The 14,120-nt window shown below is 41.3% G+C and overlaps 1 protein-coding gene across 1 annotated transcript in view; it reads right to left on the bottom strand.

The window, feature by feature from the left end:
* PRKCH (protein kinase C eta) overlaps positions 1–14,120 on the bottom strand; it is a 121,351-nt gene that overhangs the window by 66,353 nt on the left and 40,878 nt on the right. The window contains exons 2-4 of the mRNA XM_072115821.1: positions 5,497–5,560; positions 2,043–2,193; positions 205–239 (exon numbers count right to left, since the gene is read on the bottom strand). Of these exons, the coding sequence (XP_071971922.1) occupies positions 205–239; positions 2,043–2,193; positions 5,497–5,560 (250 nt within the window). The remainder of the gene's footprint in view (positions 1–204; positions 240–2,042; positions 2,194–5,496; positions 5,561–14,120) is intronic.

The raw sequence follows: 14,120 nt of genomic DNA, 5'->3' as shown, positions 1-14,120 counted from the left end.
ACAAGGGCACATCAATATCCAATGGGGTGATGATTTGCTCTACAAAAGCAGCCAGCCCCCGACCTCCCCCCCCCCCCAGCTTGCCAAGAGGGTGGCTCTGAGAGGGCAAAACCAGAGTTTTGGTTGCGGAACAAAGATTTTTATACTACACCAAGACAGACATCAAAGTGACATGAAGGTGAGAGTTGCAGGATGGTACATTACCTTGACATTGGTAGCCCTGCTTGCCAAACACTCCCCTGTAATATAAAACAATTTTAAAGTTATAGTCAACAGTTTATCACATTGTTGTGGACAAATATTTAAATATGATCTGAGCATGCATTTATGCTGAGACTACAATGCCCATGAAGACTTGCTGTGCTCCTCAATTCCTCATCCTCCTCAGCTCCTGTAGTGCATTCAATAAAGAAACACTCTTAGGCTCAGTTCACATCCAAGTCATTTACATTATAATCTTCATTTAAGGAGAACATAATGGAAAACAAAAACAGAAGGTTCAGGTTTTCAGTTTACCTTCTGTTCTCAACAAACTTTCATGGACCTTCCATTATTACCAGCTTAAAGAAATTGCAGGCTGTTGTAGTGTTTATTCAGTTATTAATAATGGAATGTATAAAGGAAAATGCTGGACACGTGTGAGTTGTTTGAACTTTATTATTTACTGTGATTTATAACAGAGTAGAGATAGGCCACTGCAGATTTTATATATTTGAACTGTTGCTCTTGTAATTGTTTTTACCTGTATTTTTGCACCTATTGTTGAATATGGATTAGGGAATACATGGGATATTTATTGTATGTCTTCATACGAAGTGTCACATTATTCCTTTATTGCATCATTTTATGTCTTGCATGTATTTTTAGATATTGTCGATAAAATTTTAGTGTTTTATCTAATGTATAGTGGTAGCTTCATGCTTTAAATTGAATCTATATTGTAGCCGGAAGTGTGATCACTCTGTGATTTTGGTATTTGTTGTATGTGGTTCACTTTTTGGGTTATAACTTAAAGGCTTTGTCCAATCGTAGAAAGTTAGGTCCTATCCACAGGATAGGGCCCAACTTGCTTATCAGTGGGGGTCCGTTGTCGTCACGTCGCACCCAGAGATGACCAGAGCAGCCGGTCGCGCATGCTGATCAAGATTGCAGAGTAAGGCCCTTGGCTATCTCAGGCTGCTTCATAGAGATGAACGAGGCAGAGCGGCTACTCTGGTCATTGATGGGTTCGTTGGGGATACAGCTGACCTCCGTTCTCTTGATCTGTGGCGGTCCCATCACTGAGCCCCCCACTGGTCAGCAAGCTAGGCCCTATCCGGAGGATTCGACGGGACAACCCCTTTAACCAACGATCACAACCAGCAAGTCTGAGTATACTGACCTCTTCTCTCCCTGCATCACACTCCTATCCTGTGTGGTTTCCCAGCTAGTTCAACCAGCATATTATCACATGAGCAATAAAATGATATGCCCAGTTACTTGTGCCTTACCTTTTCCTTCTGTACCAGCAGTAGATCCAGCACATACTGCCCCAGCTAAGCCATGTCAGCTGCTTCTTCTACCTTATCATATTCATTTCAGGAGTACGGAGTAAAAGTTCTCCTTTCGGAGACTTTACCAAGTAAGGACGCCTTGCAGGTGTGTGGAGACTTCTAGCCATGGATACACCACTAGAATCCCCTAATGGAGCATCAATGGCTATAAGTCTCCACATACCTCCAAGACAGCCTTAATTGGCAAACTCTCTATAAAGAGAACTCTTACTCCCTGACCCTAGTCAATAGCCTCTCACTCAGCTAAAACACTGTACAAGGTAGCAAAAGAGGTGTGGTTTTCCGTGTTCCACCTAGGAAAACTTATTTGCATATTTCATATTCATTTCAGACAGGGAGGAAGATCATTTGAGGTGAGTGCACGGCTATGTTTATGTCAGCACTGATGCAATTAATCCATCAACAGAAGTTGCTAATCAGACCCCCTTTTGTAGAGGAATACCACCCATAAACCTTCTTCAGGCCAGTTTACATTTCTATCACACTTACCAAATAAATTCTTTACAGTGTGAACAGTATGTTGGTTGGCGCAGGTAGGTTGCCATAAACTTGTGTCCATTCACCTGGTGTACCCTTCTCCTCATTGCTCTTTGCCGTTTCCGTGTAAAGTGCCTAAGCAGCCGTCCGTCCCGCATTGTTCCTACAAACAGGGAAGTAGAGCCCAAATATGAGATCCTGTAGATACGTGTTAAAAGGTAAAATATCATTATTTGAAGATGCATCCGATTCCATGAAACGGCTGCGCATTGCTATAAGATCCTGATGCATACATATTTAGGTCACTTTTAATTTGAGCTATTGGGAGTAGTGTAAACGCTCCCTTAAATTATCATCATGAAGTGTTCTAATACATACCAGTACATACCTAATGGACTATGTTTATCCATTAACATGCACGTATGTTACCTGACCACTGTCCTTCTGTTAGAACAGCCTTAGGCTAGGACAGTGGTGAAGAACCTAGGACATGAAAGCGAAGGCAGAGCAGGGAGCGATAAGTTACTGTTTCAGTTTTGGTGGTTTTGGTTTGCAGTTTGGGAACTCGGTCTATAAAAGGTTCACCATCACTGGGCTAGAATGATCCTCCATTGAAGTTTCCATCAAAAGTCACATACACGAAAAAAAAGGTCTGCAGGTAGGACTTTTAAAAGGGAACCTGTCACCACATTTGCACATATACAGCCTGTGACAGGTTCCTATAGAGCCCTATGAACTGACGGACACCCTTCTTTTAGCTAAATTTTTTTGGCTTACATCCACATAAATCACCTTTTATTTTATATTCCCTGGCATCAGAGGGGGGCGTGTCCTGCTCGGCCGGCCCCTCCCTTCTAATCCTCCCCATACCTTATGCCTCCTTAGTGGTCACAGATCATGTGACCAGAGTGACACCATCTCAGGTACTTTAGCTTCTTAACAATAGCAAATTGTACCCCATGCATGTATCTGACCACATGAAGTTACTGGTAACTCCATGGACATCTACTGCTCTCCATCCTCCATGGAGGCTGCTGTGATTTCATGTAACATGTCACATACATGGTCTACAGTTTGCTATTCTTAAAAGGTTAAAAAGGACCTGCGATGATGTCACTAGTCACATGTCATGAATGTAACACAAGGCACTGTGTAAAAAATGGACACAATATTTCCCATCTGTACATAGAGCTTTATATGTCTGTAGTTGAATATTGGCAGACGGTCCCTAAGTACAAGGAGGCAGAGCAGTGATTTGAAGAGACACACAGCGCTGTCAGTAACAATAATGGGACGTGGTTCCCTGCCAGCCTGAGAGGGAGAGAAGAGTCATGAGACAAGAGTCAGAAAAGCTCATTTGCATATCAGAAAACATCTGTAATTCAGGTACAGGGCCGCACTTGCAGCTAATTTTAGGTGATATGGTGAGAACTTGTAACCCTTTATCAGCAGGCGTTGTTAGTCAGGGGGGGGGTCAAAATCTGGTGACAGGTCCTCTTTAAGTATAGCACAATGATGGAGATAGAAAGAGAAGCCAACGTACCCCATTTATTGACAAATGGATCTTTTGGGATCCATTGGTTCATGTCACTTTAAACGCACTGCACTGTGTTATTCTCGTAGTTCTTTTTGTATAAAGATTCAGAACAATGGAATAATCCAATTTTGAAGTTAAACATGTCCTGCACATCTCTTAGATGGCTTAGATGAAGCAGGGACTTTTAATTTCACATATCATTTTTCAGTAGGCCAATACAACCACTTTTGACATGCATCCCCAACCTTTAATCTCAGACCCTAAAAATGCATTTATAATTTACTAGACTGGGGACTATGAGGGACTGGGGACTTGATGGAATCTGCAATGGAGGCTCCCAACAGATTCTGATGTAGATGTGGCTTAGTGGTTAACATTACAGCCTTGCAGAGCTGGGGACACTGGGTTCAAGTCCCAGGGTCAACATCTGCATAGAGTTTGTATATTCTCTCTGTGTTTGCGTGGGTTTCCTCCGGGTCCTCCGGTTTCCTCCCACACTCCAAAACATACTGTTAGGTTGATTAGATTCTGAGCCCCATTAGGGACAGGGACTGATTTGGCAAGCTCTGTGCAGCGCTGCGTAATCTGTGTGCGCTATATAAATAGAGGAATAACTATTATTATTATTAGATGTGATCCTAGCCCAAAGTTGTTCCAACTAATATACAGTGATATGGTAACACAAATACATAGACCATTAGATATGCATACATTTGTGATGATGATGATGATGATCTTTCTATACATCTCTAAGTGGCATCTATACATTAAAAGTAAAAACGTCAGTGTAACAGGAAAGCAGCCAAGTGAAGTGTGACTGTGTGGTCAATGCAGAACACAGGAAATGTGGGGGTCAGTTTATGGCACTTTTAATAGGAAATGATGAAAAAACTCACACATACTACAGCTCATATCATGTAAATAACCTCCAGCGAATTTCTTCTTATATATTCTACAAAAACATATATGAACACTCATGGAGCTCAATAAAAGGAGCACATTCAGCCATGAACTCAACACAACCATTCTCAGTGGCGTTTGTGACAAGGTCATGGCTGAGGCCAATGAGCAGCGACTGTAGTCACCTTGTGTGAACGCAACGTCACCGTTCATGTAAAGTAGGGCCCTATAAGCGGGCTCCACTAGAAATGGAGGATTGGGGAAGGGAAAGTAAACCTTTATTAAAAAAAAATGTTATTCACTTACTAGCAGCAAAAAGCATTATTTTCAAATTAAGTCAGACAAAAGGAACAGATTTAAAAAAAAAAAAAATGTTTGCTTCACTTGCGCCCATAACATGTCTAACTATGTAATCTCATGGCTCGCCTTAAAGTTTGGGCGGCAATGTGTGGCCCCCCCCCTCCTTAGAAGAATAGAAGAAGCAATCCTTATGCTAATGTATAACAACTGTACTCTGGATTGACTATCACACTGTTTGCCCCAACCTTGTACATTATGTATGGATATGTATGTTTTTACTTCTCAATAAAACTGAGTTTAAAAAGAAAAAAGTTCTTTAAAAAATTTAAAAAATCTACAGATGTGTTGGGGAACAGAAACATCAGTTTAAACATGTCAGAAGAGACTAAAAGTTACATAAGTATACATTTTCAGCCAAATATGTCAAACTATAATCTCCTCTGAACCTTAAAGGGAACCTGTCATCAGGAGCCCTTTTTCTGGCTCCCCCATGTCCCCATAGAGAATAGTGTACACGTTGCCAAACAGTTTTTATAGTACAACTGGCTTTTTCAAAAAAATTAATAAAATCTTGAATCTTGTGCATGATTTGGTCAGCTACAAAGTCATCAAGCTATGAAACCACATAGATAAAGCAGCCGTTTAGTACATGTACTCAGACTACAGAAAATATAGTTTCACCACAAGCCACAGAGAGTGAGCGGTTCTCAAGACTTTGACGACTCTTACCTTCAGTGAAGCTACCAATCAGCGTTACCGAAACGTACACTTTGCCTTCTGGCTCCAAGTCAATCTGCAATAAAGAAAAGTAAGGACTGTTTACAGGAAATTGTGCTAATTGCTTATTGTTAGTAGTATATACAGACCCCCAACACACTATTGTCACCCCTGAGGACCCGTTCAATGACAGGTCACTATTTACAGGATAAACCTGCCATGACCTGACCCATGTCCTAACACATGGATCTCACTAATATGACCAAGATCCATCAACAGTCTTAGGCTAAGTTTGCACCTGTGTTTTGCTGGGTCTATTACACTTTCCATTATTAATGGAAAAAGTAGTACAGCAGCCCACATCTTTTTCCGCTATAAACAATATGAGCATAACAGAAGATCCATTGAAGTCTATGTGGAACAGAAGGGGAAGAGATGACCTCCTTTTATGCCTTCATAAAATGGGGAGCGTAACAGAAACCCCTTCACGCAGGTGTGCACTGGGCCTAAGTGTATGAAGGCCACCAAGATGCCCACTAATGGTAGAAAGAAACATGCACTGAAGTAACAAGTATCTACATCTTAAAACCGAACTTCCACACTTTGCATGATGGTTTTAGGTCCATCATTCTGTGCTAATGAAAGTCTTTATATAGGCTAAAACCAAATTGCGTCAAGTCTTCTGTATTAACATGACATTTCAGGATCTTAAAATTGACAAATCAGCAGTGTTGTAATTTCTGGAACCATAGTGTTCACCTACTCCAAGGAGATGTCAAGGAGCCTGAGTACTACAGCTCCATACAATGGGGCAGATTTACTTACCCGGTCCGTTCGGGATCCAGCGGCGCGTTCTCTGCGGTGGATTCGGTTCCGGCCGGGATTCACTAAGGTAGTTCCTCCGCCGTCCACCAGGTGGCGCTGCTGCGCTGAAGTCCCCCCGGAGGCGCGCTGGAATGCCCTGAAATTCACCGGCCTATACCTGGTGAAGGTAAGTGTAATTTTCGCGACACATTTTTTTTCTTAAATGAGGCGGTTTTTCCGAATCCGTCGGGTTACCGTTCGGCCACGCCCCCCGATTTCCGTCGCGTACATGCCAGCGCCGATTCGCCACAATCCGATCGCGTGCGTCAAAATCCCGGGGCAATTCAGGTACAATCAGCGCAAATCGGAAATATTCGGGTAACACGTCGGGAAAACGCGAATCGGGCCCTTAGTAAATGACCCCCAATGTGTAGCATCCAGAAACTGAATGGAGTACATATCCTGGCTGCTACATAGTGTATGGAGCCTTCATAGGTCTGTTGTACCACAACTCCAGTGAAGAGAAGATTGCGTGAATCATATTAACGTAGAACCTGGTGGTCTCATACCGATGACCTCTGAACCCTAAAGTTCTGGAATATAAACCAATGGTCAGGTACCCTTCAAAAGCCAACATGCTTAATGGAGCTGGAGTTTAGGGTCTTTGTATCTCACCACTGCTGGCCACTGAGACCTGAAGATAATAAGAATGTAAGGTCCAGGGGTCTGTTCACTTTTTAGACTTGTGCCAATTGAAGTTAAAGTGAGTTCACGTCGCGATCATGCTCAAGAGCCATGGTGGAAGAGAACTACGATTAGGGGACCCCCTGCACCGCTCCTTTCCATTCTCCTCAGGGTGCGTTCAAACATTCAGTTTTTCATGTCCAAATCAGAAGTGGAGCTTAAAAGGAGGAGCAAAACTCTCAATGATATGTTCTCACCTATTATAATCTAAACCTGTTTTTGGCTTCTGAAAAACTGAACGTGTGAACGCACCCTCAGAAAGAAGGTCTACTGCTAGGCCTTGAACATTTTTCCTAAATCTATCCTTTTCACAAAACACATCACAAAAATAGCTGTCGAATGAACTGCTCAAAAGCTCCAAAAATGGGAATACAAATAGAAACTATTTCCTCACTGAATATGAGAAAATGATCTGAATGTCTCAGCATCTTCAAAACAACAAAAAACAATAAAAAAAATTACTGAAAGTTATATGACACACATATTCAGGGGGCACAAGTAGTGACACCTTCCTAGTTCCCAACCTGTAGTATTAATTACAAAGTCAAAATAATTGCTTGAGTTCAATTCAGAAAATTTCCTAAAAACAAAAAACTGCGGTTTTCTGAAGGTAATATAAAGTTCAACCCACTGTAAACATCACGTATACGTACTGCGACAAATATTATTGTGTCAAAGCAGAATTTCACAGTGAGCGTGTAAACCAGGTGCACCGGTTAAGGGAATGTCCTATCATTTGTTATTGGATGTCGTGTGCCAAACCCTCACAGGAAGAAATATCTGAAAACCTGTTGGGTGACTTTGGGATCCTCATTCCTAAGAATCTATTAGTTGGGGTATTGCACCTTTACATAACACATTTTATTACATTGGTGACATATGATCTAATATAATACATACTTTTTGCAGCAAACAGTATGCAACCACTTGTCCTGACCCGGCGTCTACCAACAGAGGCTGATGTAGCAGGGATAAAGCGCTATTTCATCCTTTATGGGCATGTAGCTTTAATCCATTTATCCAGCTGTGGTTGTAACTTCCTTGCTGCAATACAACTAAATGGGGTTTCCCGGGCCAAAAAAATCATCAACATGAAAATCAGGTTAATTACATTCTTGCAGATTGGTTGGTTTCAGTAGTTGATGAAAGAATATAACAGGAAGCTATATATATTTTTATTGGCTGTACCGAGTCACGGCCAATTAGTTCCTATGCAAATGAATGGAAGATGAGCTGCAGTAACCTGGTGTGACCACTACACAGGGAGCGGAGTCATGTACTTCCTGTTTCATTATGAGTTTACAAGCTGCTGAGAATGTTGAACCTCCACTAATCTGAAATTAAGGCTCAGTTCACATTTTGCCCACACCTACTCTGACACATACTGGTTCAATGTAATCCAATAAGACATGTAAAAGGCTGTAAACGGACAGAGGCCCCACCCACTTGCTACCTCTACAGACTATTAGGACAGAGGTCCTGAGCTCCCGACTGTCCTTAGGACTACAGTTTAAAATCAAGTAGTGGTCAAACATGCTCTCTGCTCCTTAATTCATTGTACTGGGGGCTAATAAGGCCTGAGGATAGGTGATAAATGTCTACTGAAGAACAACCCAAACTAAGCGTAAATGATAAAAGGGTGTTGTAACCTCTTAGACCCTCAACCTTACTATCCCCTATCCTGTGGAAAAAGGGCATACTTTTCTAACTACTGGAAATGGAGAGAAAGGGACTCTCAGCATTCTAGAGAACAGGGTTCCCATTCTCACTAATTGAGGGAGCTGCAGGATGAGCGTCATTCATTAGTACGGTAATTAGTCAGAAACTGCTGAGCACAGCGCACAGTTATCTCCGTCATTCTTATTTATTGTCAATGACAGCGCATAAGTGAGAACGCAACCCCTCGCTCGCCACAATTTCACCATGTGCTTCAACTTTGGACAAACTATGAACGCGTGTAGAAAGGCAAGTGAACATTCTCCCAGCATATTTTTTTTTTCTATACTTAATTTTTCATATAAATTGATAAACAGATTAGATATGGAGGTGGGTACCAGACTAACAGGGATATATCGATCGCTGTGTAAATGTAATGACCTACTGTGGTCTTGTAATTGGTAACCCAATGTAATCACGCACCTAGTGTGTTTGAATCCAGAACAACTAAATAGATAGGAAGGGTACCCCTTGCATTGCAGGGGAGATTGGACAAACACTGAAGACTAGTGTTAAGATTGAAATTAAATCTTTATTAGTGAAGAATGCGAACATATAAAAATATACAAGTGACAGCAAACTGACACTAATATATGGATAAAACTTGTGTACATAGTTTACAGAAGAGCAAACAAGTGAGATGGCACAAATACAAAAGCGGGACTACCCGGACAAGGTGGAGGGTGGATGGTGCACACTATACATGCAAATGGAGTGTTTTGTCTATGGACCAATCTATTGGCAACCAAATACTAATGCCCAAGAGAGGGACAAATTATACATTAAGAGAGAAGTGGACAAACAGGTAAATAGCCGGCTCCTACCAGATTTGAGAAGGTAATGGTGCTCCACCGTCCGGGGTATGCCGCGTCCCCGACGCGCGTTTCGGCTTGCGCTGAGCCTTCGTCTGGGGGGTGAGTTTTTATATATCCTCCAATTTGTTCATTAAACATTTTATAAATTATAAACAAGTGGCCCTGTCGCTTGCATTCCCTTTCTTCATGGGGTCCCAGCAGTCAGACCCTCACCGATCAACTTGCTTGTTAATTATAGGATAACTTCTTAGGTTGTTTGAACGAGTGTTGCAGAAATTTGATGAGGTTTCATGAAAGCTAATTTTTTAAAAATACGGTCAACACCTTTAAAATGTTCAAATAACATTAAATATTTGAGGTAAAGCAGACCAAACTGTACATATCTTCATCTGTTCTTGCTCCCTCTATATCTATTTTGCCAAAAACACACCTCAAAACCTGCAAAACAGTTTTCGCTAAAGAAAATAAATGGAGATTATTGCCAGACACAAACACAGCTGTGTTAGGGGTCACATTACAGGTCCTTATAATATACTGGTCACCACTGGTCTACAGGGTTTATTTTGGGAGGTGGGTGGCATCATCTACATCATGAATACGTCTGAGTTTTTCAGAAGACATGATTAGTGTTTCCCAATCCCAAAATCCCATTCTAAAGCTTATCATGGCTGCATGTGTAAGAAAATAAAAACTACTTTATTACTTAAAAGGAAATCTACACCAGGATGAAGGATGATAAACCAAGCACACTGACATACTGGTGTGTGCCCCCTCTGGAAGGATCTGCTCTTCTTTTAGCTTCTTATGACAAGGCTTTCAAAATGATACAAATGGTTCCGAGGGCTCCAGGCTCCATTCACACCTATGGAGCTCGAGCCCCTGAGGCTCATTTGCATAATTCTAAAAGCCTTTCTTTTTTTAAAACCAGGACATAAGAAGCTAAAAGAAGAGCAGATCATGCCAGAGGGGGCACACGCCAGTATGTCAGTGTGCTTGATTTACAATCCTTCATCCTGGTGGTAGATGTTCTTTAAACCACCTTTAAACTAAGTTACTTGGAAGTGAATTCAGGGTTTGTTATTCTATTTATTTCTTATAATCCAGTCAAATTTTTGGATAGTGGATCATTTATAGAAATGTGACTAGCTTGGTCTGCTTTACCTCGAATCTCGAATGTTATTTATGCCCTTTCGTAAGGACCTTGTGATCTCACCATGTGCTTCAACATGGGACAAGCTCTATGAATGCTCATGGAATGTCAAGTGAACATTCTCCCTGTGTATTTGCTTTTTCTATACTGAGCTTTTATAAATCATCCAATTTGGAGATTAAAGGGGTTGTTGTCATTGCTGGAACCCACTGAGGCCAGTGATTCAATGCAGCAAGTCCTATAAGCCTGGACAGTTTGGGCCCAGACAGCAGTTCCAGGGTAACAACTACCAGGTGCAGAATCGGTAGACCGGAGAAGTACACTTATTTAGCTTTCCCCATGGGGTTTTATGGGGCTGCTCCAGTAACTTTGACATATGTGAGCAATGTGGCATCCTCACAGCTACTATATGTACCTTCACAACTACTGAATCTCTACCAATAAGGAAGGGTGCATAAGACGTTCTTCCTTGGGCATATAGCTAACAATTGGCTTCAGGAAAGCCACAAAAAACCCAAACAGAGTTGAACAGTCCTAATATATGTAATAAAACTATGTTTAAGAATGAATTTATTGATCAGGCATCTTTAGACAATATCAGACAGATGGGGGTCTGATACCTGATACCTCTGCGAGTCAGCTGTCTGTGGTGGTATCGGCCTACATTGTGTGCCACTTCCAGTTCCCAGATCAGTCACGTTCACTGGTCATGTGTTCTGGAATAACCATTCAAAGGAAATCTACCTTTGCCCATGAAGCATGGGCAAACCAGGGACAACTATTCATTAATCCAGGTACTCCTCTTATATTTGTTACCGATGGCCTCCTTCCTTCTAAAATCTACTTTTAAAATTATGCTAATAAATCTGGATGGGCGGATCTTAGAGCCGCACTGTGTTGCAGTTTCACAGGCTGTTGCAATGTGCAGGAACATTTCCCCCACCCCCACCCTGCTGTGTGCCAGAACTTCTTGTGCTGCAGTCAGATTACATGAGACAGAGGGAGGGGGAAGTGCTGAAGAAGCAGAGGGGTAGACAGTGTCACAGTCTGTGAAACTGTAGCATGGAGGGAATTTGGGAATCGCCTCAGTAGCCTTTTAGGTTCATAAGCCGTTGATTTTAGAAGGAAGGAGGCCAAGGATACCAAATATAAGATCACCACAGTCACAGTACCTGGGTATATAAGTGTCCCTAGTTTATTATGTTGGATTTTGATGGTAGATTTCCTTTAGCGCCTATAATCAGACCTGTGGTAGACCTGGAAACATGTGGTAGACACATTTCAACATATTGAAAACCAGACTAACAATTAATCTTTGCCAACATTTAATGAACAAGTTGCAACAATAATAACCACCCGAGGGGGTCACTGCACCACATCACAAATGTATGACTTTTGTTTCCACTATAGACAAAGACTAGGTCCCTTGATCCATGTTATACATTGTATACATTGTACAACTTATGTGGCAGAGGAAATATTCATTTGGCCCCTCAAGCACTAAGGCACAAGTGCAATTGCGTCATCTGCACCCTTCAAAGCTGCACCCTAAATGCTGGAATGTATGTTGAGTGCAATGTGAAAAAAAAAAAAGAGTTTATAGGAAGATCGATTTTTTTTTTTTTAATAAAAACCTTTTAAAAATAAAATTTCCAGCTGTTTTCTACATAAATAAGAACTCTGTTGGGAAGAATTAGCAGGGACAATCACATGAGAGCTGGAGGATAAGGAGTCTTTATTTATAGTATAGTCAGAGATATATTTTGGGAATATTTATTTTTCTCCATTTTAGGCCAAAACAACAATTTATCATTTTTTATTTAATGATAAAAAAAAATGTTGTTATCTGTTACACAATTACTAGCATTCAACACTACTGCTAATAGAAGTAACTTTGTCACTTGGATGGCTATATTTGAAGCTACGCTAACACGAGATGTGAAAATGACTGCTAAAACGGCGTTCACGCTAGGTATATTTATGTGATCATGACAGACACTCTGGGAATAGAAGTCTGCAGACAAATGATTCATAAGGAAGCCAAGTGGAAGCTTTTCTGCAGGATGTTCCTATACAAAAGGTAAAGCCACATAAAAATGAATGGACCATGGACGCTGAGAAATGGATGACAAAGTTTACAAACCCCTACTGTTTGGCAATGTCCTTTCTAGAATTCCATTCTTTCATGTGAAATTTCACCCATTTGAAAGTCATGTGAAAATGACCAAAGAGGAGTCATATTTTGCCTGAGACGAGTCAAGTTTAGAGAATGTAGGGGGTGGGGAGAGAGTCACTTCAGACACTTTGGTTCTGTATCTTTGGTTCTATACATCATTCTTTTTGTGCCATATTAAAAAGAATCTCATCCTTCTATGAGATACAGAACCGGAGATACAGGCAATAAAGGAAATAGGCAGGACATTTCCAACTAGGTCTTTAACTTCCTATATCCAGTTTTGTAGGTCACCAAACCACAAGATGAGTCTCATCTTTAATAGGATACCAAATTTCTGTAGTAACCATAGAACCGAAAATAGGGGTGTGTGATGTATTGCAACCTCTAAAGTGCAGACTCATCTCACGCAGTTCATGACTCTTCTCAGACATATTCACATGACTTTGGAGGAGATTTTATAAAAAGTAGACAGGAAAGGTTTCACATAAAAGAGAGAATTCCAAAATGGATAAGCAACCAGCTAGTATTTTAATAGGGTAAAATCTATTGACTGTGTCCCTTTAAATGCCCAAAGTGGCATTAAATACAACAAAATGCCCTGCTAGGGTAAATCTGCTAAACCCTATGATTCTTCTACCTTGCAGATTTCACAAAGCAATGAAACTGCAGTAGTGCAGATCAAAAGTAGTGGTGGCAGAGTAATAATTTCCAAAGGAAACTGGCCATAACATTGTGTCTACCACACAACAGCACTCTTTACACATCTGACATGGTTTCCTTTAAAGGGGTATTCCCACAAAGACAAGTTTCTTATATGTACTCAGGATAATAAAATAACACATTCTCTAATTCACTGTTATTAACAAAAATACATCATTTCACAGATATAAGTCCAACCTGTCTCTATCAGTCCTGCTGTACACAATTTCAGTTGCCCCTAGACACGACCCTGTAACTTCTGAATTGGGGGTCGGGCGCCATTGCACCATCTTGGATTTCTGTGTGAGGTTGTGGAGCTGAGATTTCTGGTCTCTCTGCTGTGTGGCTGTAGCCCCGCCCCCTGCACGGAGCTCAGAGACTTTCACTGATCACTTCCTGTCAGCACATAGTGAGCAGAGCGAGAGGCTGCAAACTACAAGGAGATAAGTGATCTGGTGGAAGGAGGAGGCAGGCACTTATCTGTTAGATGTAGCAGAACTCACAGTGTAAAAGTCTGTCAGCCTCTCTGTAA

Source organism: Engystomops pustulosus, chromosome 7 (genome assembly GCF_040894005.1).
Source record: "Engystomops pustulosus chromosome 7, aEngPut4.maternal, whole genome shotgun sequence".
Taxonomy (NCBI): Eukaryota; Metazoa; Chordata; class Amphibia; order Anura; family Leptodactylidae; genus Engystomops; species Engystomops pustulosus.
The sequence above is the reverse complement of the archived record's forward strand: the minus strand, read 5'-3'. Positions and strand labels throughout refer to the sequence as shown.